We start from the raw sequence: 25,825 nt of genomic DNA on the forward strand, positions 1-25,825 counted from the left end.
ATTTTATGGGGCTCCTGAGTTTGCCTTAGTTTAATCATTTTAAGCCAAATTGTCCTCTTGGATGTAATGAAGCCGAGATGTAGTCTGGATGCTAGGAAAGTAATGTTTCAGTGTTTTGTGTTTTTATTAAAGGGCTTTCTTATAATAGCACACTGAGTTAAAGAATTAATATTATAAAAATGGCATAGCCCTGAGCCATGGCAGCTAAAGTGGCGTTGAACTGCATTAATCCTGCTATGTAAATACATCCTAGCCATCTTATTTCAATGTCAGAGCTTAACTCTCGAACTTCAGTCCTGAGCATCAGGCTTCTGAGCATGTGCAGAGTATCTTTTCATGGGTAATTGTCTTGTTGTTGTTTATTCGTTCAGTCGCTCCCAACTCTTCATGACCTCATGGACCAGTTGACGCCAGAGCTCCCTGTCGGCCGTCGCCGCCCCCAGTTCTTCAAGTTCATGCCAGTCACTTCAAGGATCCCATCCATCCATCTTGCCCTTGGTCGGCCTCTCTTCCCTTTTCCTTCCATTTCCCCCAGCATTATTATCTTCTCCGAGCTTTCCTGTCTTCTCATGATGTGGCCAAAGTACTTCATCTTTGCCTCTAATAGCCTTCCCTCCAGTGAGCAGCCACTGGGCATTATTTCCTGGAGGATGGACTGGTTGGATCTTCTTGCGGTCCAAGGCACTCTCAGGGTTTTCCTCCAGCACCAGAGTTCAAAAGCGTCTCTCTTCCTTCGCTCAGCCTTCCTTATGGTCCAGCTCTCACATCCATAGGTTACTATGGGGAATGCCATTGCTTTGACTATGCGGACCTTCGTTGCCAGTGTGATGTCTCTGCTCTTCACTATTTTGTCAAGGTTGGCCATTGCTCTCCTCCCAAGAAGTAAACATCTTCTGATTTCCTGGCTGCAGTCTGCATCTGCAGTGATCTTCACGCCTAGAAATATAAAGCTTGTCACTGCCTCCACGTTTTCTCCCTCTATTTGCCAATTCTGGTTACAATAATCTTAGTTTTCTTGATGTTTAACTGCAACCCAGCTTTTTCACTTTCTTTCACCCTAGTGATAAGGCTCCTCAGCTACTCCTCACTTTCGGCTATTAAAGTGGTATCATCTGCATACCTAAGGTTATTAATGTTTCTTCCAACAATTTTAACTCCAGCCTTGAATTCATCAAACCCTGCACGTCGCATGATGTGTTCTGCGTACAAGTTGAATAGGGAGGGCGATAGTATACAGCCCTGCCGCACTCCTTTCCCAATCTTGAACCAGTCTGTTGTTCCATGGTCTGTTCTTACTGCGGCTACTTGGTCTTTATACAGATTCCTCAGGAGACAGACAAGTTGACTTGGAATCCCCAGACCACCATTTATTATGATCCACACAGTCAAAGGCTTTAGAACTGTCAATAAAACAGAGATGTTTTTCTGAAACTCCCTGGCTTCCTCCATTATCCAGCGGATATTGGTAACTTGGTCTCTGGTTCCTCTGCCTTTTCTAAACCCAGCTTGGACATCTGGCAACTCTCGCTCCATGTATTGCTGGAGTCTGCCTTGCAGGATCTTGAGCATTGCCTTACTGGCATGGGAAATAAGTGCCACTCTATGGAAGTTTGAGCCTTCTTTAGCATTTCCCTTTTTTGGTATGGGGATATAATTGATTCCCCATATTTGACTGATATTAAATTGATTCCATATTTGCTGGCATATGGCATGCATCACCTTGACAGCATCCTCTTTCACCACTGTGGTTTATTGTCCTATATTTAAGCACTAAGGAAGTGCTTAGAAAATAATGGTCCAAATGGACCACAATTACCCATGAATTAACCAAGTCCTATTATTCTTACACTGTAGAATTAATGCTGATGTACACCACTTTAACTGCTATGGAACCCTGGAATTTGTAGTTTGCTGGTGCAGCAGCACTCTTTGGAAGAGAATGCTAAAGACCTTGTAAAACTGCAACTCCCAAGACTCCAGTGCCCTGAGCCATGGCAGTTAAGATGGTGTCGAACTGCATGAATTCTACAATGTAGAATAGATAGATGCGCCCAAAAGATTCGTCGCTCACTTCCACGTGTCATCCACAATAGTTTAAAGGAGGCGGGACGTTAAGGTCAGGCTCGTCAGCCTATGAGCTAATCTCGTTCTCTACTAACGTGGAAACGATTGGGCCACATCCTTGTCAATCAAGAGGATTGCCCCGCCGCCGTCGCAATCGAGTTTTGCGGAGCGAACGTTCGGCGGGCTCACAAAGGAACGCTCGTTTCTGATTGGTCAGTTTGTCTCCACAATCTTAGGACTCCAATTTAAAGGGGAAGTAGCAGCTCCTTGGTGTAATCCTGAATCCAAAGGTGAGTCTGGTTGTTTAGATAGGGTAGTAACATAGGTTGAGCATGCCTTGCCCGAAATCCCATAGATGGCTGAGACAGTGGCACCTCTGTTTTCTGCAGGTTCAGTGTACACAAATTGTGGGTGCATCTACACTATAGAATTAATGCAGATTGATACCACTTTAACTGCCATGGCTCAGTGCTATGGAACCTCGGGAGTTGTAGTAGAACAAGATCTTTAGCCTTCTCTGCCAAAGAGTGCTGGTGCCTCACCAAACTACAACTTCCAGGATTCCACAACATTGAGCCTTAGCAGTTAAAGTGGTGTCAAACTGCATTAATTTTGCAGTGTAGATGCATCCTTGGTTTTCTGTTATGTTTTATGCTTCAGAAATTCAATAGTGCTTTGATTAGTGTGTTAAGGCTTGCTTTCACTTCTTTTACTTTCATTGTTTTGGTCTGTACTTTTCTGAGTATACTTTAAACGTGTTTTCCTCCCACAAGTTGCTCATCTTTTTGTTTTCATTGTAGGTAGAGCCATGGGCGATGAAATAAACCCGCAGCAGGAAGGGCACCCACTCTTTGGAGGAGCATTTTCTGTCTGCCTTCCTCCAGGCAGCATTGATGTCAGGTATCCCATCATTATTTCATGCCAGCCTCTCATTGCAATAAACAGAGCAAAGGAAGCCTGTTTGGGCCAACCTTCTATTTGCGTGCTGTCCCAAAATTGGGGCATGAATGCAATGCTGGACCAATCTAACAACCAGCATGTCAGACTACACAGAGAAGCCATTGAAACCCACAAGCATGTGGACAATTTCAACAGAAAGGAGGAAACAATGAAAATGAACAAAAATCTGGCCACAAGTATTTCAAAAACTCTAAAACCAGGACACTAAATAAAGAACAACACTAAAAAAAACAAACAAAAAAACAGGGGAATTCCAGACAAGAAACAATCAGGGCCAGCTAACACCTCCCAACAAAGGATTCCCCCAGGCAGGAAGCAGCCAGGCGTTGAAGCTGCAAGGCCATTCAATGCTAATCAAGCTGGCCAGTTGCAACATTCACACTTGCCTCAAGCAGACGAGAATTCTTTCTCCCACCCTGGACATTCCACGGATATATAAACCTCCCTTGCCTAGTTTCCAACAGACCTCACAACCTCTGAGGATGCCTGCCATAGATGTGGGCAAAAGGTCAGGAGAGAATGCTTCTGGAACGTGGCCATACAGCCTGGAAAACTCACAGCAACCCAATGCAAGCATGATTTATTCCCCAGAAACTGGCATACACACCTCTGATCTGGGATGGGATACGTACCAACTATTACATACAAGCATTTGTTTATTAAAGTACTTATTGTGCCCCTCCCGTCAACACACATCCAAGGATCTCATTAATGCTTATAATAAAATGAATATCTTGTTGAATGCTTTCATGGCCGGAATCACTGGGTTGCTGTGAGTTTTCCGGGCTGTATGGCCATGTTCCAGAAGCATTCTCTCCTGACGTTTCGCCTGCATCTATGACAGGCATCCCCATTACCTCTGAGAATGCCTGCCATAGATGCAGGCAACGACAGGAAACAATGCTTCTGGAACATGGCCATACAGCCCGGAAAACTCACAGCAACCCAATAAAATGAATAATTTAAAGCAAGCATTTCAAAGTTAAACAATTGAATTATTTAACACTTAAAATGAGATCAATCATGCACCTAAAGTAATACAGTTGGCCTGAGACAGTCCCTGGATTTAGGGAAGCAGGATCCCTACGAAAGGAAGTGGATCATAGTATTGTAATCGGAAAACCTAGAGATTCCAGTGTCTCTGACCAATTTCTGGCTGTGGTTTCACAAATGGTGCGTCACTTGAAAAAATTATGATGAAATAATATTAGTTTTTCTGTTTTAAATGTTATTAGCCTGGCCTCATCATGAAACCAGATGGATTATGACAAGATGTACTACAAATCCCATTATTCTTCCCCACTCTTTATGCTGGCTGCTAGGATTGCAGTCCCAAAATTTTGAACGGTTGTGATGCACACTGGATATTGTGGGACTGCCATTCCTAGCCGTGAGGAATGATGGGCGTTATAGTTCATCTGGTCACATGATTTCTACCCCTACTAGACTCACCCCTCTTAAATATGTCTATTATTCTCTACCAGATTCCCTCTTCGTAATCATTTCTTTCCTTTGCAGTGAGATGCGCCAGGTACCTGATAACCAAGAAGTCTTTGTTCATCCAAGTACAGACCAAAGCCTCATTATAGAATTACTAGAATATCAGGCAGGTGTGCCAGATGAAAACGCTACCAGGTATGTGATGGAAATCATGTCCTTTTGGTACTAAACAGATTGGAGTTGGTTTTCATGCTTTGTCAAAGATTCAGACCTTTTCATTTAGACTTTTTTATTAACTGGTTGTTTTTAACTGTGGGGTTGTTGTATGTTTTCCGTGCTGTCTGGCCATGTTCCAGAAGTATTCTCTCCTGACGTTTCACCCACATCTATGGCAGGCATCCTCAGAGGAGGTTTTGAGGTAGGTTTTTGACTGTGTTATGCCCCACCTCAAGGAGAGCTGGGTAAGAAATAAAAATTTATTATTATTAGTCTTTTTATTTTTATTTTTTGTTTCAGAAGCGACTTGAGAAACTGCAAGTCGCTTCTGGTGTGAGAGAATTGGCTGTCTGCAAGGATGTTGCCCAGGGGATGAATATGTGCACTTTATTTTTTGTACTTTTGAGTGCTATATTTTTTTTTTTTTATGATTGCAAACTGTCTTGGGTCCAATGTAGGGAGAAAGATTCAATATACGCAATTCAATAAAAAATAAAGGTAAAGGTTTCCCCTGACGTTAAGTCCAGTCGTGATGGAGCGCCGTTACCTTCTAGCCGGAGCGGTATCTTGATCTACTCACATTTGCATGTTTTCGAACTGCTAAGGTTAGCAGGAGCTGGGGCTAACAGCAGGCACTCATTCCGCTCCCAGGGTTTGAACCTGGCACCTTTTGGTCCGCAAGTTCAGCAGCTTAGTACTTTAACACACTGCGCCATCAGGGGCCCCTTCAATAAAAATAAATATATATATATTCAGCTCTTGCCCCCTAATCTTAAATCTGGCTCATTGGGGGGGAAAAGCCAAGTCTTCGCATGGTCAGAGAGGTCTTTTATTTATTGCACCAAGCACATCTGTACAGTAGAATTAATGCAGTTTAACAACACTTTTAACTGTCATGACTTATGGCTATGAAATCCTAGGAGTTGTAGTTTGGTGAGGTACCAACACTGTTTGGTAGAGAAGGCTAGAGAAGGCTAGTAACTAGCTGCAATAAATCACTACTGACCGAGAGGTCATGAGTTCGAAGCCCGGATCGGGTTAAGCCCCTGACCTATGCAGCCCCGAAAGACAGTTGCATCTGTCAAGTAGGGAAATTTAGGTACGCTTTATGTGGGAGGCTAATTTAACTAATTTACAACATCATAAAACTGCCAGCAAAACACGAGGAATGGAATGAGGAAGTACAGTCACTAGTGGACAATGAAGCAACAGCTCCCCCTGTGGCCAGAATCGTGAAGCTGGAAAAAAAAGTTAAATGCCTCTGTGTCTGTCTATATATGTTGTTTGTCTGTTGGCATCGAATGTTTGCCATATATGTGTTCATTGTAATCCGCCCTGAGTCCCTGATAGATAGATAGACAGATAAAACTACAACTCTCAGGATTCCATAGCATTGAGCCATGGCAGGTAAAAGAGGTGCCAAAATGCACTAATTCTACAGTGTAGATGCACTCCATGCAGTCTTGCCGGCCACATGACCTTGGAGGTGTCTACGGACAATGCCAGCTCTTCAGCTTAGAAATTGAGATGAGCACCAACCCTCCAAGACGGACACAACTGGACTTAATCAGGGGAAAACCTTTACCTTTACCTTAGATGCACACTTAGGATTCATGAGTTGATATATCCTGGGAGTTGTTATTTTTTTTTAAAAAAGTAACATTTCCAAAAATCTGCTTTTGATGTGTTCCTATAGTTCAGGAATGGGCAACCTGTGGTGTCTTAGATGTGGTGGGATTACAGATCCCATATTTCCCTAATCATAGGCTATGTTGGCTCAGAGTTGATATCCAATAACATCTATGGCATTGATGTAGTTCCTCAGACAGAATTAAAGGATGTTTATCAGTTACTTTCCAGAGGGGATGTAGCTCAGTGGTAGAGCGCATGCTTTGCATGTATGAGGTCCTGGGTTCGATCCCCAGCATCTCCATTTTTTAAAAAAGACCACTTGTATCTCTATTAACAAATCATTAAGACAAGAATGGAGGGCAGTAAATGGGCAGAGCTAACCTGGAGTCCATCTTCACCAGGCATGGGCAAACTTTTGCCCTCCGGCTGTTAGGAATTGTGGGAGTTGCAGTCCAAAACACCTGGAGGGCCCAAGTTTGTCCATGCCTCATCTACACTGAAGAATCAATGCAGTTTGACACCACTATAACTGCCATGACTCAATTCTATCAACTCCTGGGAATTGTAGTTTTATAAGGTCCTTAGCCTTCCTGCCCAAGAAGGCTGATGCCTCACCAAACTACACATTTCAGTATTTTGTAGAAGAAGGGGAATTTCAACTGGTGTTGCTTGTCACACAACCAGGTAAGAAGCAAGAACAGCTGAAAATATCTCTTCTACACAACTCTTAAAGGCATAGGTTTTCATTTTGACAAGCCCAATAAAAGTTGATCATATTCCCATTTAACTTAGCATTAAGTTGGTGGATGCAGAGCACTCTGTTGGGTACAGTGATAGAACTAACATGATTTTTGAGATGTCTAGAGTCCTGGTGCCATTATTTTTCTAAATATTTGCCCCATCTGGAATCTATATATATAAAAGGGTAATGAAATTTCGGCCTAGGACAAAACAACAAAACTACACATCCCAGAAACACTAAACTTGGCAGCACAACCCCTCATCCATGCCTCTACGTTCATACAACAAAAAGCTCCAGCTACTCCAGAAAACAGCCAGGCTTTGAGACTGCAAGGCTATTCACTGCTATTCCACCTGGCCAACAAAGGATTCCCATAAGCCACAGCAACGCGTAGCCGGGCAAAGCTAGTTGCCTATATTGTAAAAAGGAGGCAATCAGGATTTGACTTCTGGTTGACCTTCTATAGAAATAATTTGGGACACAAACATGATGAAATTGCTCGTTCCTGCTTCCCATTTTGGTGATCATCTTGGATCCTTTTTGAAAGGATAGAAAAATTCAGAAGTTAGAGTTCTGCAAAGGATACACCCACATTTATGGCAGGCATCCTCAGAGGTTGTGAAACTTCACAATCTCTGAGGATGCCTACCATAGATGTGGATGAAACGTCAGGAGAGAATGCTTCTGGAACATGGCCATACAGCCCTGAAAACCCACAGCAACCCAACGATTCCGGCCATGAAAGCCTTGGACAAAATACCAATTATTTGAGGTATATACATCAAGAATGGGTCATTTGGCAGCAAGATGAAAAAGAAGAGAAAAAGGAAGCAGGAAGGGGATGTAGCTCAGTGGTAGAGCGCATGCTTCGCATGTATGAGGTCCTGGGTTCAATCCCCAGCATCTCCAGAAGTTTTTTCTTTTTTGACCATGAGGAATGATATTTTTGGTAGAAAAGACTGACAGGAACTTAGTAAAACGCTTCTGTCTTTTGGCCAATGTTTTGGCATTTTTGCACACCTGATATGCACAAGAACATTTTTTTTCACTCTTTGCCTCTCCGTCGGTGGGTCATTAATTTAAAGGGGATCGGAACTGGATCAAAAACACTCCCCAAAGGGACTTTGCTATATTTATCAAACATAGGAGTTACATTTGATTTGTATAATTCATACAAAAAGTGCATAATTTGTTCATCCTGCTGCCCTCCAAGTTTGTTAATTTGGAAGTTAATCCAGCTATGCTTCATGGAGCAGTTATTCCAAAATACCATTAGATTCGTTGTTGAAGGCTTTCGTGGCCGGAATCACTGGGTTGCTGTGAGTTTTCCGGGCTGTATGGCCATGTTCCTGGAGCATTCTCTCCTGACGTTTCACCTACATCTCTGGCAGGCATCCTCAGAGGTTGTGAGGTCTGCTAGAAACTATGCAAGTGGGGTTTATATATCTGTGGAATAATGTCCAGGTGAGAGAAAGAACTCTTTATCTGTTTGAGGCAAGTGTGAATGTTGCAATTGGCCACCTTGATTATCATTGAATAGCCTTGCAGCTTCAAAGTCTGGCTGATTCCTGTCTGGGGGAATCCTTTATTGGGAGGTGTTACCTGACCCTGATTGCTTCCTGTCTGGAATTCCTCTGTTCTTTGAGTGTTGTTCTTTATTTACTGTCCTGATTTTAGAGTTTTTTTATAAAAAAAATACTGGTATTCAGATTTTGTTTAATTTCATGGTTTCCTCCTTTCTGTTGAAATTTTGTCCACATGCTTCTCTGTGTAATCTGACATGCTGGTTGTTAGAGTGGTCCAGCATTTCTGTGTTCTCAAATAATATGCTGTGTCCAGGTTGGTTCATCAAGTGCTCTGCTATGGCTGACTGGTTGAGTTAATCTGCAGTGCCTTTCATGTTCTTCATAACCTCTGAGGGTGCCTGCCATAGATGTGGGTGAAACGCCAGGAAAGAATGCTTCTGTAATGTGGCCATATAGCCCAGAAAACTCATAGCAACCATTGGATTTCTGACCAATGAAAGGGTAGGTTGGCTTTCCAGAGCAAGGGGATGTAGCTCAGTGGTAGAGCGCATGCTTTGCATGTATGAGGCCCTGGGTTCGATCCCCAGCATCTCCATCTTTTAAAACTGTGCCCTGCAGGCAAGGAAGCTGAAGGAGCTCAAAATGCTATATTAGAGATGGCAAGGTGTGGCATTTGGACTGTGCATATATAGCTCTATCTTGTACTTAACATTACTACAGTCTTTTTCAACCATTTTTTTTAAAGGCGCATAGGCCTTGTTGTAAAATCCCCTGAAAACTTTTTTTGTTATGCATCATGTTGTTGATAGTAGGCTGTTAGGAATTGTGGGAGTCGAAGTCCAAAACACTGGAGGGCACAAGTTTACCCATGCCTGGGTTAGGGACATAGCACTCCCACAAAACTAAACCAAAAAAACAACAACCCTTTCCTTCTACTTTGGATGTGATATTCTAGGATTTCCTTTTCTTTGATGTAAGCTGAAGCTTAAAAATAAACATTTCCTCATTGAACTGGAGATAATAGGATGCTTCAAGCGGCCTTAAGATTGGATTACTGCCTGGAGGCATCAGTGTGAACAAGAGGGGATATAGCTCAGTGGTAGAGCGCATGCTTTGCATGTATGAGGTCCTGGGTTCGATCCCCAGTATCTCCACTTTTTAATTACAATTGGTTTACATTCCAGGCAACACAGTCCTGCAGCGTTTGTCTCTTATGCATCTTTCTGAGCTTCCTATCCTTCTGTTATTATGATGAAGGAAACAATGCAGCCTTCCCCAGGCCATTTTTGTGGTTTCTTGCAAATCCATCCTTCTTTGCAACCCCCCCCCCCCCCCCAACACACACACATTTAATCACATTTTAGCTCCCTCTTCCGCTATGCTTTACGCCCAGTAGATGCCTTTTTTGAAACAAGAAATAACTCAGAAATTGATTTTAACCTTTCTAAAAAGACTTCACATCCTAAACCATGTTGCAAGGAAGCAGAAACGTGACAAGATTGCTCTCCTATATTGCCATGGAGGACACTGGGAAGAATTTAGGATCATTTTTTTGAGGAGCAGCGGTTGGAAATTGTGGGTCTCAACCCTTAATGGGTTGAGCTCAATGTTGAGGTCTGGAAAAAAACTGGCAACAGTGTCCTAGTCGCTGTTTTATACATTTACACTAATATATTGTGGAATGTTCAAAGTGTTTCAGCTGTACTACGTAAAAAGAAAAACCAGCTTGTTTAGCAAGGTTTTCAAATACAGTAGAGTCTCACTTATCCAAGATAAACGGGCCGGCAGAACATTGGATAAGCAAAAATGTTGGATAATAAGGAGGGATTAAGAAAAAAGCCTATTAAACATAAAATTACATTATGATTTTACAAATTAAGCACCAAAACATCGTGTTTGACAGAAAAAGCAGTTCAATACACAGTAATGTTATGTAGTAATTACTGAATTTACGAATTTAGCACCAAAACATTGCAACATTGACTACAAAAACATTGACTACTAAAAGACAGACTGCCTTGGATAATACAGAACATTGGATAAGTGAAGCTTGGATAACTGAGACTCTACTGTCCTGATTTGTTATCAGTAAATCTTTGATTCTTATACCTATTTTATATACCTACAGTAGAGTCTCACTTATCCAAGCCTCACTTATCCAAGTTGCTGGATAATCTAAGCCGTTTTTGTAGTCAGTGTTTTCAATATATCGTGATATTTTGGTGCTAAATTCATAAATATAGTAATTACAACATAACATGACTGCGTATTGAACTACTTTTTCTGTCAAATTGGTTGTATAACATGATGTTTTGGTGTTTAATTTGTAAAATCATAACCTAATTTGATGTTTAATAGGCTTTTCCTTAATCCCTCCTTATTATCCAAGTTATTTGCTTATCCAAGCTTCTGCCGGCCCGTTTCGCTTGGACAAGTATGACTTTACTGTATATACCCAGGGTCATGTAAACATTTCTTGGGCTAAAAGGGTTCGCGAGTGGAAAAGTTTCAGAAGCCCTGATTTAAATTATGGTTCAAATTATGAAAATCTGACTGTGTGGCTAGTGACCTTGTTCACCAGGTCAATGTAGATCAGTGGTTCCCTACCTTTTTTTGACCAGGGACCACTCTCCAACATTAGTACCAAAAAGGTTACGAATCAGTTCTTGGTCAGCTTTAGATTCAGTTTGGTTATTTGGGGTGCTGATTCAGAAAATTGCATTGGATAAACCACATCAGCTCTAGTTTCTGATTCAGAACATATGTCATCCAGTAGTCACTATCTGCTCTCCAACAGAAAACCATATTTAATAATCTAGAGCGGATGTGGTCTATCCAATGCAATTTTCTGAATCAGCACCCCAAATAACCCCAGGAATAGGTCTAAAAACAAAGACACCAATAATTTTTTTTTGTTTGGGCTGTGTTATTATCCGTAGTAGTAACAGTGAAGCTGGAGACCATATTTTAGTTCTTGTGGACCACTGGTGGTCCACGGACTACAGGTTGGGAACCATTGATGTGGACCAAACTCTGGGACCAGGTAGATTCTGGGATGTGTAGCCAACGCTTCAGTCTCCTTCCACAGTTGAGAGATGTGATGACTGCTCCCTTTTATTTCAATCTATCGTCTCCATCCTTATCTCCACCAGGTACCACTTTGAGGACTTGGCGGATGCTTCTTCCACCGCTGAGATCTTGAACCAAGAACAGTTTCTGCCTCAACTCTTAGCCCTAGAAGGCTGCAGCAGCGCATGGCAGCTCACCGCCCGCCAGCTGGTAGCAAAATTCAATGAGGAGGTGGGTTATCGAGGCCTGTTGAGAAGAGACAAAAGTCTCAGGGTATTACCAGTGGTGCTATATTGCAAATCTGGAAATAGTGTCTCAATGATATTGGCCCAAACTGCATTAATTCTACAGTGTAGACCAGGGATGGGCAAACTTGGTCCCTCCAGATGTTTTGGACTCCAACTCCCACCATTCCTAACAGCCTCAGGCCCTTTCTTTTTCACCCTTAAGCGGCGGAGGGTGAAAAAGAAAGGGCCTGAGGCTGTTAGGAATGGTGGGAGTTGGAGTCCAAAACATCTGGAGGGACCAAGTTTGCCCATCCCTGGTCTACACTGAGGGAAGTAATAGTACTGCCAATGGAAACTTTGGAGCACTTTATGTTCTCCATATGTTAAAAAAGGACAAGAGTTTCACTTAGTTCCCTTTCCGCTCCCAGGCCAAAAATGAAGTAACCCTGCATCTGGCATTGCTGCGCCTCCCTCAATATGGAACAGACCTGCTTCTCACCTTCAACGATCCCACACGGATTCAGTACGTATATCTTAAAGCAGAGTTTGGGGTGCCTTAATACAGGCTTCTTCCACACATTGCTTACTTTCTAACCACAATGTCATCATGGCTCAGCTGTACTCTTTACAACATATTAAGATACGACAGGGTTGATCAGCAGTAATAAGGAAAATACACTCAGCTTTCCATATTTGAAGGTTGGATTATTCACAGATTTGGTTAAAAGGGACCTTCCAGAGATATATAAACCTCACTTGCCTAGTTTCCAATATACCTCACAACCTCTGAGGATGCCTGCCATAGATGTGGGCGAAACATCAGGAGAGAATGCTTCTGGAACATGGTCATACAGCCCAGAAAACTCACAGCAATCCACTAGTTAAAATGATTTCTAGGAATCTTTAGGTCTTTTCATGTAACACTGTTGTCAGGCTTCTTCTGGTGTCATGCTGGAGGATCTAGAAATTCCTAGAGATATTTTCTTGGGTAAGAAAATAGCATTTTTTATTCCTAGTTTTCCATTTTCATGGTGGTCTTGTGCCCATAACACCAGCAAATCAGAGGGTTTATTGTACTTTATACAAAGTAAGAGACAACATTTTAGCAGGAGGGCATCTGCTTCTATTGGAGAAGCATCAACACCCAATTCCTAGCATTTTCAGAGAGGATTGGGATATTTTGCTTGGAATCCATAACAGTTAGTGACAAAGCAATGCTTGGTAGAGCAATATAAGCAGGGAGGTTGGGCTCAATACTGCTTAGCCCTGCTCCATGAGTATTTTGATGGGTCAACAACAACCCTAATGCAGTTGAACAAGAAGGCGATTAGAGACAAAATCTTTGAAATGGGTGCATCTGACAGCTTGAGGACCATTAAACAACAGGGTTTCACCACTTGGTATCATGGACTAAAGAGTGACCAATATTGTCAACAATATCTTCTAGACTTAATGTCTGTAGCCCTTAAAAAAGCATTTACAGCCCTGTGCTTAAAAACAATGCAGTCAGGCTGGCTAGATAGAAAGATATAGAGGGATCCCTCATGCCCAATGACTTCGTATTTGTGGGGTGTGAGAAAGAGAGGATTTAATACACTATCTGTGACATTGCCCTTTGTATAATGACCCTAGAAACAATCGTCTGGAAGCCCTTTTGGAAGAAAGGGCAGCATGGCAACAGTCGGCTATTATCTGTGACTTGTTAGTGGATTATTACAAAAATATAACATTAAAGGTTGCCACATTTGCAGTCGCAGGCCAAAAAATCCGAGCTAAATTAGTAAAGTCCACAGCGAAGGCTAGAAATGGAAATGGAGATAGTATGGGATGATACAAATCAGACATTGTTATTGTTACCATGTCACCACTACTGTAATTTTAAAGAGCCACTATATGGAATGAATTTTAATGTTTATATTGGAAGGTGCATACTGTACAGTAGAGTCTCACTTATCCAAGCCTCGCTTATCCAAGTTTCTGGAATATCCAAGCCATTTTTGTAGTCAATGTTTTCAATATATCGTGATATTTTGGTGCTAAATTCGTAAATACAGTAATTACAACATAACATTACTGCGTATTGAACTGCTTTTTCTGTCAAATTTGTTGTAAAACATGATGTTTTGGTGCTTAATTTGTAAAATCATAACCTGATTTGATGTTTAATAGTCTTTTCCTTAATCCCTCCTTATTATCCAAGATATTTGCTTATCCAAGCTTCTGCCGGCCCGTTTAGCTTGGATAAGTGAGACTCTACTGTACTTATAAAGGGTGTATATTATTTGATGTCATGGCCTATGGCAGGTACCATAAACCATTCAGTCATTCATGACAGTCAGTGACAATAATATCGCGATGGATCAGGAATCTGACTCAATATCAGATAGAAAAGAGAGCCAGTGTAGTAGTTCAGTCACTAGACTTATGACTCTGGAGACTAGGGTTTGAATTTCCACTCAGCCATTGAAACCCACTGGGTGACTTTTGGCAAGTCACTGCTGTAAGTCATTAAATAACTGTATTGAGGCAAGGGAACTGGATATTTGCATCTACTAAAAAGTGAAAGGGAAAAATTAAGCAGATGTCTCATTGTCCTTCCTGTTACAACATGGTAAGCCTTGGATAAATATTGAAGCAACTGTCCCATGCTCTACCTGCCAGCTCTAAGCATCGGCATCGTTTTGTGGCCAAATGGAGTGAAATTTGTATGCCAAAATAATTGGTGCCTTACTCTGATTCTGCCTTTTTCTTTTCTTAGCCCCCTCAGCAGCAGCGCAGCCCAAGGAACGGAGGTGCCTCCTCCTTTTTCTCAAGCGCCATGGACAGTGGAGCATTTCCACACCTTCGCACGCAGCCTGCGGCTACACGACCCTGGCATCTTTGGCTAGACACCTCTGTGCCGCCCTGAACTCTGGGCGATCAAACATCAGCCCATCTCTATTGTTGGATTAAGACTCTCTTAAGGTGTCCTCAGCCAGGCGTAAGATCTGATGCTTCCACCTGCTGCTTTTTTTCCTCTCTGTCCCACTTTCCTACCCAGAGAGAAATGGACACGGAATACCAAAGTGTTTTTTGCATTGTTATCTCTAGGAATCTCTAGACAAACTTTGGCCTTTCTCCACGTGTTTTGGACTTCAACTCCCACAATTCCTAACAGCCTCAGGCCCCTTCCTTTTCCCCCTCAGCCGCTTAAGGGCCTGAGGCTGTTAGGAATTGGCTGTCTGCAAGGACGTTGCCCAGGGGATGCTCAGATGTTTTACCACCCTGTGGGAGGCTTCTCTCATGTCACCACATGGGAAGCTGGAGCTGACAGACGGGAGCTCACCCCGCACCACCAACCTGCTGGCACAAGGGTTTAACCCATTGCGCCTCTGGGAAATCCATTGTATTCTTCAAATGCCTGCCTCTCATTTCCAGCACACTTTATTTGCCCCCAACTTGCATTTTCATTAATTTTGCAAGAAAAAGAAGAAACGGGAAACAAAACAAAAATGAGAAATTGAACTGGTTTTTAAAAAGCAGCAGCAAGTATCTTTAATTACAATCAACCTGCCAAGCTTTGTAATCCTTGGTGACCAGAGAGAAGAGGTAATTTTAAGATAAGAGAAGCAAGCATTTTAAAACATGTCCTTATTACTATCAAGAAAACCCCTATTGTTTTCTACTGGATCCCCCTTCTGTATGACACTTGTTTTTTAAAAGTTGCCAGAAAAACTGAGGCTTCCTTTTAATTGGCAGATTTCTTGGATGTTAAATATGGCTGGAGGGCAGAGTCGCAGGTTACGCCGAGAACCTGTGTCATCCTTTGGAAATAAAATATCAAAAAAATAAATTGAAACTGGTTTTGGACACATTCATCATTCATGCACTGCCATAACAGGAATGCACATGTCAGGTTTGATGATTTGGGAATGTCATTGGTATCAAGTGCAAAAATAAATGGAATGAAGGCTTTCTCGCCCCTTTTATAGGGCAAAGTCACCTGTATTGCATCTCAGTGCTGCTGATAAGAGAACATGGAGCTGGTTTCAAAAAAATGGCGATAAAACATAACCACAAAATCCCACCATCAAACAATATGATGGCACAGTGTGACCTCCATATCTGCATTTGTGGACATCTGGCAAAATATGCCCTTTGGGTATTTTCTAGGTCCTCTCGGTATTTCTTTGATATGCTTCTGATGGATGTTGACCACCATGTTTACAGAGGTGTCTTCTAGGCATTTCTTGGATCTTCCAGCATGGCTCTAGGGCAGGCTTGGGCAAACATCACCCCTCCAGGTGTTAGGAATGGTGGGAGTTCAAGCCCAAAACACCTGGAGGGCCCAAGTTTGCCCATGCCTGCTCTCTGCCAGAAGTCATTTGTTCAACTGAGTTTACTATTAGTGCAATCCTGTGTCTGAGGATATAGAGGCGGCAATGTAACTGTAATTCAACTCTTAAGAAAAACTAGGAACAAGAACTAGAAGCAGCTGAGGCAATGTAATACTTGTGGTAGGAGACCTTTGGCTCCAGTCTTGTGCTTTGGCCATTGAGACTGAAACTTTTGGAACTGATAGACCAAAACATCTAAAGAGCTTCATGTTTCCATGCCTTGAACTCTACCACCACCTAGAGGCGAACCAACTTTATTTCTTTGGATTTGAATAGTTTGATACTAGACAGTGAGGTTGACTCAGATAACATAAAGAGTTGAAACTTTGAAAAGAGCACATTTGTGCGCCTCTCTTGTCTTACCCAAAAATAACAATCATTTGGCCTTCCAGATGTTTTAGACTGCAGGCCCCATAGTCTCTTACCGTTGGGAGTCCAAGAACCTGCAACAAGCCACAAATTGGGCTACATCCGCACTGCACAATTACAGCAGTGCAAGACCACTTTAACACTCATGCGTCTGTCCCATGAATCCTGAGATTTATAATTTGGCCTGGTACTCTTTAGCATGCCCCCTTAAAAGTAGAGCACCAGTGCTTTTTGACAAGAAGTCTAGTACCTTATGAACTACACATCCTAGGATTATATAGGATGGAGCCATGGTTACTAAAATGGCATGAAAGAGATGTAGCAGGTACGGCACTTTGCTCTGAGTCTCGCTGGGACCTAGAGCCATCCTACAGAAAGACCAACCAGAATCCACCTGCCTGGACCTATTGAGCAGCTAGTAAGTTTTCAGCAGACCATAATAGGCATCTTATGAACTACATTCAGCTTTGCAGGTGATATGTTGTGCCCATGAATATCCAGAGAGCTGTTCTAGTTCCGTATCTCTAGTCCACAACAAGGACAAGGATCTGGATACAAGAGTCTCACAGATTTCTTGAAGGTCCTCAAGTAGTTTCTCAATGTACAATGCAATAACAGAGAAGAGAGAAGATTAAACAAAACAATAAGGATCAGCTGCCACACGATGGGATGCTGTGCAAAAAAGAGTCTGATTGCTCAATCCCTCGACTTCGAGAGCAGAAGTCACTCGCCAAGGTTATGTTGGCCCCATGGTTGATGTCCAATGCAAAAAAAGCCTTGCAGGTCTCAAGGCTTCTTAAACTCTCCAGGAAAGTGACACCCCCAGTGGGCATCTCGCATTGTTATCTGCCATCGCCGTCACCGCTTCTGTGCCCAGCGAGCATAGTTCTGGCGCAGCTCATTCCAGAACAGCAGGCTGAGGATGGTGTGGGGCCCGATGCGGAAGTAGCAGGCTCCCAATCCCTTGTAGACCCCCAAGAAGCCCTCTGAGCGGATGATTTTGGCAAGGCAATCAAGAAGACCCTTGTAGATCAGACCCTGCGGGAGGGGAAAAAATTAAAACCAAAAGTGGTAATCTCTCCCACTCCATTTCCTACGATTTGCCGTCGTGTTCCCACCCGCAAAGACAGCAACTGTTGCATCGTCGAAGGCTTTCATGGCCAGAATCACTGGGTTTCTGGGCTGTTTGACCATGTTCCAGAAGCATTCTCTCCTGACGTTTCACCCACATTGATGGCAGGTTGTGTACTCATGTTCAAGAAGCATTCTCTCCTGACGTTTCACCCACACCTATGGCAGACCTCACAAGCTCTGAGGATGCCTGCCATAGATATGGGCGAAATGTCAGGAGAAAATGCTTCCGGAACATGGCCATACAGCCTGAAAAACTCACAGTAACACAGCAACCATTCATTTCCACACTTACCTGACCCTCTGGTCCGACGGGCTGATTGTAGAGGCGGGTGCTAGCCACGTCAAAGGGTGACATGGCAAGGGCCACGGTGAAGCTGCTTACCATGCCAGCGCTCAGGGCCACCAACCAGCTGTCCTTTGGAAATACCTAGGGAGAGTCAGATAGGAGAGACAGAAAGGGAGTGAGTGGGCTTGAAAGAACATGGGGCAACACCCTCAAGGAACACAGACACAGACTTGACTGAGGGACACTGGAACCAAGCATGGACAGAGAGCTGTCTTCTTATGTAAGTAACTCCCATGAAAGTGGGAAAACTTATTAAAACTTCATTAATGTGAGATAATTTCTTGTAGGAATCTCTACATCTAGGGAAACTTGATGGTCAACGTCTGTTGGACATTAACCATACGATCACACTGGGGGTCTCAGAGATTCCTATATAATTGTTCCCTCTATGTAGTACAAGGTGACTGGAATATGGACAAATTCCAGTAGAAATTAACTATAAAGTCATCCTGGGATTTCTAGATATTTCTAGAGAAAACATATTACATCTGTAGAAGTTCAGCCAGGTATGGGCAAACTTGGGTCCACCAGGTGTTTTGGACTTTCACCATTCCTAACAGCCTCAGGCCCCTTCCTTTTCCCCCTCAGCCGCTTAAGAGGCAGTATTTTCTGGCTGGAAGAGGGTTGCGTTATAAAAATGCTGGTATATTTGGTCCCTACCCTCTCTATCCTCATGCACAATCCCTGGAATGTGGTCTTGGAATTTCTCTGAAATTGGATTGTGGCCTTGGGCAGAAGATTCCTCAACAGTGTAATGTAAATATGTAGTATCTCAAAGAATGGTTTACACTACAGGTTGGTATCAGGCACATAGAAGAAAACATACACAAGTAGTGTTCTGTTAAAGGACCATAGACATGCAAATTGCCTATATATAGGAATGCTGTGTGGTTTCTGGGCTGTATGGCCGTGTTCTAACAACATTTTCTTTTTATCTTTCCCCTGTATCTGTGGCCTGCAACGTCAGAGGATCATATATATCTATCTCAGGCTGACAAACGTGTTGGCCTTTAGATGTTGCTGGAATGTAATTCTTGCAAAGCTGATGATGAAATATGCTGGCAATTGTAGTCCAACAACTTGGGTGGGGTCGCCTTAATCCCAACCCTGATCCATATCAATGAACTTTGAAATGCCCCCAAGCTCTTTGGACCCATAAGACCAGGATAGTTTGGAAGATACCTCTGTGGAATAAATGAGGGAAATAATCTCTGTGAATGTACCTCAAGGCGCTGGAAGAACTCCTTGGCAGAGGAGAAAGTGGCCAGCTGCGTTGCGGAGCCCACCATGACCCGGGGTACGGATGAAATGGCTCCCCGCCACAATCCCAGAATGCCGTGTTCTTTGTGAATCATCGTCAGTGCATGGAACATCCCCTGGGCACAAGGAAAGAGAAACAAAAGGTCCCTAATACTGTCTCAATTTTTATTATACGAGAATTAATACGCCACTTTTCTCCCATATTGGGTACAAAGTGGCTTATGCCACACACTAGACTTGAGTAATATAGTGAAGACAGAAACACATACGTACATATACATTAAAAAGCATTTTTTAAAAATAATGTCAATTCCTGATCTAGGTAGATAGACCATGGGCCAAGCTGCATGTAGAGCAGCTTCCTAACAACAAGGATGCATATACACCAGGTATGGGCAAACTTGGGCCCTCCAGGTGTTTTGGACTTCAACTTCCACAATTCCTAACAGCCTATCGGCTGTTAGTGTTATGAATAACTTCTTAATAACTTTAAAGCATAGGTTCTTTTTATTGCAATTTCAGTGAGAGAGGTATATCAGAACTTTCACAGAACTTCTGCACAAAGAACAACATCAGACATACAGATTCTATGCAACTACATTGGATTCACAAACAATCTACAGTTACATTGGCTAACAAACAAAAGGGGGGTTACATTTTTACTCAGCATTCACACACATGTTCATGCATTCATCCTAATGCACACATCCAAATATTACCATATCCCTTTTCTCTATCCTTGGAGAAACACCTGCTTAGGCCAGGACTGCTTCCCTGCGGCCTGCCAACACATGGTTCCAAAACGTCAAAATGCATCCTCTTTTTCCAAAGAACAATGCCAAGGATCAGAATCCTGCTTTCCCTACATAAGAAATGGCACCCTGCAACACGTATCATGGTTCCAAAATGCACTCCTTCCTCTTCCTTTGAGAAAAGGAGCCCAGACTCTGTTCCATTGCATCTCTGCCACTTTCCCAGACACCATCTCCACTGAGCATGGTGGGTGAACTAGACTCCTCTGGTCTGCCACACTTTCTGGATTGTCATAAGGTCACTTATTTTGCTGAGGTTGTCCCAAAGTTGTAAATTAATGATAGACGTCTTCCATCCTGGAATATCTTGGCTCCATCTCAGTTTCCTGGCCAGATGTTGATTCTTCTTGAGCGGTGTTGGCAAAGATGAGCCTTGTGTTGACTTCTTTCTTAATGTTGTAAACATTTCCTTAACTTGATGTAAACACTTCTCTTCTCACTGACACAGTTCTTATCACAGTTTACCAGGCAAGTCAACCTTTTCAGATCTGATTAGCAGGTTTTAATTACAATTCAGCAAGCAGGTAGTTAGTCATTGCAGGCCTTAATCTTAATCTTAGGAGCCCCTGATGGTGTAGTGGACTAAAGCCTCGTGACTTGAAGGTTGGGTTGCTGACCTGAAAACGGCCAGGTTCGAATCCCACCCGGGGAGAGTGCGGATGAGCTCCCTCTATCAGCTCCAGCTCCATGCGGGGACATGAGAGAAGCCTCCCACAAGGATGGTAAAAACATCAAAGCATCCGGGCGTCTCCTGGGCAACGTCTTTGCAGACGGCCAATTCTCTCACTCCAGAAGCGACTCAAGTTGCTCCTGACACGAAAAAATATAAATAAATAAATCTTAGAATTGTGTCTCCAAATTATTAGCTCTCACTCATTCATCCCTTTCATTCAGTTCATTCATACCCACACATATTAAAATCCACATTTATCAAATCTGCACATCACATTTTTGTGACATTAGGAATTGTGGGTGTTGAAGTCCAAAACACCTGGAAGACTGAAATTTGCCCATGCCTGGTCTAGACTGTAGAACTAATGCCATTTGACACCCCTTTAACTGCCATGACTCAGTGCTATAGAATCATGGGAGCTGTAGTTTTACAAGGCCTTGAGCTTTATCTGCCAAAGAGTGGAGGTGCCTCACCAAACTACAACTCCCATGATTCCATAGAATTCAGCCATGTAAGTTAAAAGGGCGTCAAACTGCATTCATTCAACAGTGTAGATGCACCCTAGAATATAGAACAAGCAGCACATACCTGGTGTTGATACTGGTGCCCCACCGCAATCTCAGCAGCGGATTGAGCCTGGATGTGGGTCTTCACCTGTGGGAAAGATGGGAGACAGATTACCTTCTTCAGAAACCATATAAGGAGCCTATTCTTTTTAGGAACTGTATCATATGTCCTCTTCTTAACATGGGTCATCGTAATCCAAAGGAAAAATAACACCTATGTTTCGGAGAGATGTTTTGGGCAGGGAAGTACTCCTTACATGTAGCTTTGTTCAAATTGTCACATGCAAGGTTTGAACAATTGAGTGTAAGAATCAGAGACAAATGCAAGATACTTCACTTAGGCAGAAAAAATCAAATGCAAAGATTCAGAATGAGGATTCCTGGCTCAACAGCACTATGTGTGAAAAAGATCTTGGAGTCCTTGTGGAGAGAGAAGGGGAACATGAGCCAACAATGTGATGTGGTGGCAAAAAAGGCCAATGGGATTTTGGCCTGCATAAATAGGAATCTAGTGTCTAGATCCAAGGAAGTCATGCTCCTTCTCTATTCTGCCTTGGTCAGACCACACCTGGAATCACACTGTGTCCAGTTATGGGCACTGCAATTGAAGGGAGATGTCAACAAGCTGGAATGTGTCCAGAGGAGGGCGACTCAAATGATCAAGGGTCTGGAGAACAAGCCCTATGAGGAGCGGCTTAAAGAACTGGGCATGTTTAGCCTGCAGAAGAGAAGGCTGAGGGGAGACATGATAGCCATATACAAATACGTGAAGGGAAGTCATAGGGAGGAGGAAGCAAGATTGTTTTCTGCTGCCCTGAGATTACGACATGGAACAACGGCTTCAAACAACAGGAAAGGAGATTCCACCTGAACATTGGGAAGAACTTCCTCACAGTGAGGGCTGTTCAGCAGTGGAACTCTCTGCCTCGAAGCAGAGGCTGGATGGCCATCTGTCGGGGGTGCTTTGAATGCGATTTTCCTCCTTCTTGGCAGTGGATTGGCCCACGAAGTCTCTTCCAACTAACTTTATGATTCCACGGTTCTATGACCCTTTTAGCATGGAGAACTAGGAAACGAAAGCCAATGTGGTGGCTATGAATTTGGAGACTATTGTTTCAAAACCGCTATGGGAACCAAGTGGGTGACTTTGGGTGAGTTTTCAGAAGAAAGCAATGACAAATCGCTTCTGAATAAATCTTACCAAGAATCCCATGCACTATAAGTCAGAAATAGTTTGAAGGCACACAACCAGCATCGGGATAAAATTAAAAGTCCCAAAAGCTAGTCCAGGTCTATCATTTTGGGGGGCAAAAACATACACGAATGCACTGTCGAATACAGAAAGTCTTGGGGGTTATCATTCTAACACAATGCCCTTGTTTGTGATGTCGACTCTTTTATCTCTTGTTTGATGGTTAACCAGGGAAAAGAGGAAAAGCAATAAGATGACTGTACCTTCCAAAGGCACCCATCTTTTAATTCTTTATGATGCAACCATCTACTTTGATTGTGTAAAGAGGAAACAAGAACGCTCTAGACAGGAATTTCAACTAACAACTACCTCCCACGCAGCTAGCTAGCTTTCCTGTCTCTATAATCTAGTATTCCATGTTTATCTCTAACTCAGGCATGGGCAAACTTGGGTCCTCCAGGTGTTTTGGACTCCAACTCCCACCATTCCTAACAGCCTCAGGCCCCTTCCTTTCCCCCCTCAGCCGCTTAAGGCTGTTAGGAATGGTGGGAGTTGGAGTCCAAAACACTTGGAGGACCCAAGTTTGCCCATGCCTCATCTAGATGAATATTGACATCCTGAGTAAACAAATAAAATAATAAATGTAAGACACATTTCCAGATTGGCTATGTCTCAACCCAGACCCAGACCCACCAGATAAATGGGGCTGCTCGCAATAGCTGCCATCGCCCCGGCCAATGCTCCGGCCACGGTGGTCCGCAGAGGGCTGACCCGTCCGTCGGAGGCGTGGATGTAGCTAGCCGTCTCGACCATCCCGTAAGTGCCCAAGCGGATGCCGTTGAAGCCAAACTGGTACAGCAGGGCGGGCATGAGCCCTCGCTGGAGAGCAGCCAAGCCGTCCACCCGGCCGATGGTGTAGAAGGCGTGGAAGACGTTGCGGTAATGGCGGGTGTAAGTGCCCGGGGCACGCAGCTCTCCCTGCAGCTGCATGCGAGTCTTCACCACTTCCAAGGGGTTGGTGAAGAGGCAGGCCCCACAGGCTGCTACGCCGCTAAGGAGGAAGTCCATTGTCGGGGGCTTCGGCGGGCAGAAACCTTAGACGTTGCGTATGGAGCCGGTAGGAGGAGAAGGTTGGAAGACAAGGATGGAAGACACCAAGGAGGACAAGGATGGAGGATAAGAATGGAAGTCAAGGATGGAGACGAAGGATGGAAGTCATGAAGGAGAAGGAAAGAAGTCAACTGGAAGACAAGGATAGAGGACAAGGATCAAGGAGAAGGAAAGAAGTCAATGATGGAAGTCAATGATGGAAGTCAGGGATGAAGAAGGATGGAAGTCAATGATAGAAGACAAGGATGAAAGAGAAGGAAGTCAACGATGGAAGACAAGGATGGAGGACAAGGATGAAGGAGAAGGAAAGCAGGCAATGTTGGAAGTCAAGGATGAAGGAGAAGGAAGGAAGTCAATGATGGAAGACAAGGATGGTGGTCAAGGATGAAAGAGAAGGATGAAAGTAACAATGGAAGACAAGGATGGAAATCAACGAGGGAAAAGAAGGATGGAAGACACAACAGGACAAGAATGGAGAAGTCAAGGGTGAAGGAGAAAGATGGAAGTCAAGATGGAAGCCACAAGTGAGGACAATGATGGAGGATACAAATAGAAGTCAAGGGTGGAGGCGAAGGTTGGAAGACAAAGATGGAAGACACAATGGAGATCAAGGATGAAGGATAAGAGTTGCGGTCAACGATGGAAGTCAAGAATGGAGGAGAAGATAAGACTATGGGATTTCCATGGGGAAAATGTTATGGGGCTGTAAGTTGCAAGCAGAATCTCTACAACCCCGACCCTATCACCCAAAGAGAGGGTCCTGAATGAAGACCAAGGACAGGGGAACAAAGAGAAGGCAGAGAGAAGTTAAAGTATAAGTACATTCCCAAACAAGAAGAAATAAAGGAAGAGTAACTACATTTCCATCTATGGCACTGTCAACCATGAGGGCCACGTCAGGAACATCTAAAGCCCAGGAAAGCCCTGGATGAGGGCGTTAGGAAGAAGGAGTGATATTCCATTGTTTTCAATGACAGGGTGAAGGGAGAGGAAGGTAATTAAATAGAACCTTTGGAGTTTTGGACTTCAGCTCCCAGAATTCCTGGCAGTTGGTCCAGCCGGCTGAGGATTCTGGGAGGTGAATATTTGAGAGGATATGAAGCTGGTGGCTACTGATCTATAGAATCTAATGGAGGATCGCCAATAGAAAAAGGGTTCTGGGAAGATATAAGAAAGGAGTAACGAGTAACGACTCGAATGTAGTTAGAGAAGCCCTAAAAATGATGAAATTGGAGGATCTTCTCCTTGGTCGCCGCTGGAAACCGTAGATGGCAGAATCCAGTTGAAAAAGAAGCTTGCCAAGAGAAAGAAAGAAGGCAACAGTCCCTCCATTCAAGATCAAGGAGCCCCATCCGCCCCGCAGCCGGCTTCTCTCCGTCTGAGCCACCGCTGCCCTGGCAAGCGGACCGACGCCGGCCGGCATTCTAGCCACGCCCCCAACCGACGCGCCTCGCCCAATGGCTGGACGGCTCCCTCGTGGCGTCACGCGGGAGGACGGCGCCCATTGGGCGAGAGCGGAAATCGCCGCTACCTGCTTTGACGCACCTTGCCAGCGCGGTGGGCGGAGCCTCTTCTCCTCGCCTGACCCACTAATTCCCACAGGGGTCCTGGACTTCAATTCCCAGAAGCCTCAGGCGACTTGATCAAAGACCCGGGATTCTGGGAATTGAAGTCCAAAACCTCTAAAGGCTCGGTTTGAGAACGATGATGTGCATCACATTAATTACCGAGACTCAATACTCTACAATCAGGGAGGCTGTAGTTTGGTGAGGCACCTGCACTATTTGGCAGGGAAGGATAAAGACCTTGGGAAGTTTACAACTTTTAAGGCCAGGATTCCATTAGCATTGAGCCATGGCAGTTAAACAGCATCAAAGTGCCTTCATTTCAGTGTAGAGCAGGCCTGGGCAAACTTGGGGCTCTGGAGCCTTCCTTTCCCCTCTCAGTGACTTAAACAGGGAAATTGCATTCAAAGCACTCCCGACAGATGGCCATCCAGCCTCTTCTTAAAAGTCTCCAAAGGAGCTTCCACCACACTTCAGGGCAGAGTTCCACTGCTGAACAGCTCTCTCAGAGGAAGTTCTTCCCAATATCCAGGTGGAATCTCCTTT

At 43.7% G+C, this 25,825-nt stretch overlaps 2 protein-coding genes and 4 non-coding genes across 6 annotated transcripts; 5 read left to right on the top strand and 1 right to left on the bottom strand.

The window, feature by feature from the left end:
- The first annotated feature begins 2,200 nt into the window (after window positions 1-2,200).
- rangrf (RAN guanine nucleotide release factor) lies at window positions 2,201-15,708 on the top strand. The gene is made up of 6 exons (XM_062958085.1): window positions 2,201-2,354; window positions 2,865-2,964; window positions 4,543-4,659; window positions 11,733-11,880; window positions 12,305-12,399; window positions 14,635-15,708. Exons 2-6 carry the CDS (start codon window positions 2,873-2,875, stop codon window positions 14,762-14,764), a joined length of 582 nt encoding a protein of 193 aa, XP_062814155.1. The 5' UTR covers window positions 2,201-2,354; window positions 2,865-2,872; the 3' UTR covers window positions 14,765-15,708.
- On the top strand, window positions 6,542-6,613 carry trnaa-ugc (transfer RNA alanine (anticodon UGC)). The gene has a single exon. It is a non-coding gene; the product is annotated as a tRNA-Ala (tRNA).
- trnaa-cgc (transfer RNA alanine (anticodon CGC)) lies at window positions 7,892-7,963 on the top strand. The gene has a single exon. It is a non-coding gene; the product is annotated as a tRNA-Ala (tRNA).
- On the top strand, window positions 9,104-9,175 carry trnaa-ugc (transfer RNA alanine (anticodon UGC)). The gene has a single exon. It is a non-coding gene; the product is annotated as a tRNA-Ala (tRNA).
- On the top strand, window positions 9,663-9,734 carry trnaa-ugc (transfer RNA alanine (anticodon UGC)). The gene has a single exon. It is a non-coding gene; the product is annotated as a tRNA-Ala (tRNA).
- Window positions 15,709-16,490: 782 nt separating the features above from the next.
- On the bottom strand, window positions 16,491-25,312 carry slc25a35 (solute carrier family 25 member 35). The gene is made up of 5 exons (XM_003227234.4): window positions 23,298-25,312; window positions 21,435-21,500; window positions 19,325-19,477; window positions 18,048-18,182; window positions 16,491-17,659 (listed from the first exon to the last, which is right to left on the bottom strand). Exons 1-5 carry the CDS (start codon window positions 23,670-23,672, stop codon window positions 17,480-17,482), a joined length of 909 nt encoding a protein of 302 aa, XP_003227282.1. The 5' UTR covers window positions 23,673-25,312; the 3' UTR covers window positions 16,491-17,479.
- Window positions 25,313-25,825: the final 513 nt, after the last annotated feature.

Source organism: Anolis carolinensis, chromosome 6 (assembly GCF_035594765.1).
Source record: "Anolis carolinensis isolate JA03-04 chromosome 6, rAnoCar3.1.pri, whole genome shotgun sequence".
Classification (NCBI taxonomy): domain Eukaryota; kingdom Metazoa; phylum Chordata; class Lepidosauria; order Squamata; family Dactyloidae; genus Anolis; species Anolis carolinensis.

Coding starts and splice junctions, on each gene's coding strand:
- slc25a35 (XM_003227234.4), bottom strand. CDS start 23,672: ATGGACTTCCTCCTTAGCGGCGTAGCAGCCTGTGGGGCCTGCCTCTTC. Junction 19,478..21,434: donor GGCACCAGTATCAACACCAG/GTATGTGCTGCT, acceptor CCTTGTGCCCAG/GGGATGTTCCATGCACTGAC. Junction 17,660..18,047: donor CCGTCGGACCAGAGGGTCAG/GTAAGTGTGGAA, acceptor CCCCTCCCGCAG/GGTCTGATCTACAAGGGTCT.
- rangrf (XM_062958085.1), top strand. CDS start 2,873: ATGGGCGATGAAATAAACCCGCAGCAGGAAGGGCACCCACTCTTTGGA. Junction 4,660..11,732: donor CCAGATGAAAACGCTACCAG/GTATGTGATGGA, acceptor TATCTCCACCAG/GTACCACTTTGAGGACTTGG. Junction 12,400..14,634: donor AACGATCCCACACGGATTCA/GTACGTATATCT, acceptor TTCTTTTCTTAG/CCCCCTCAGCAGCAGCGCAG.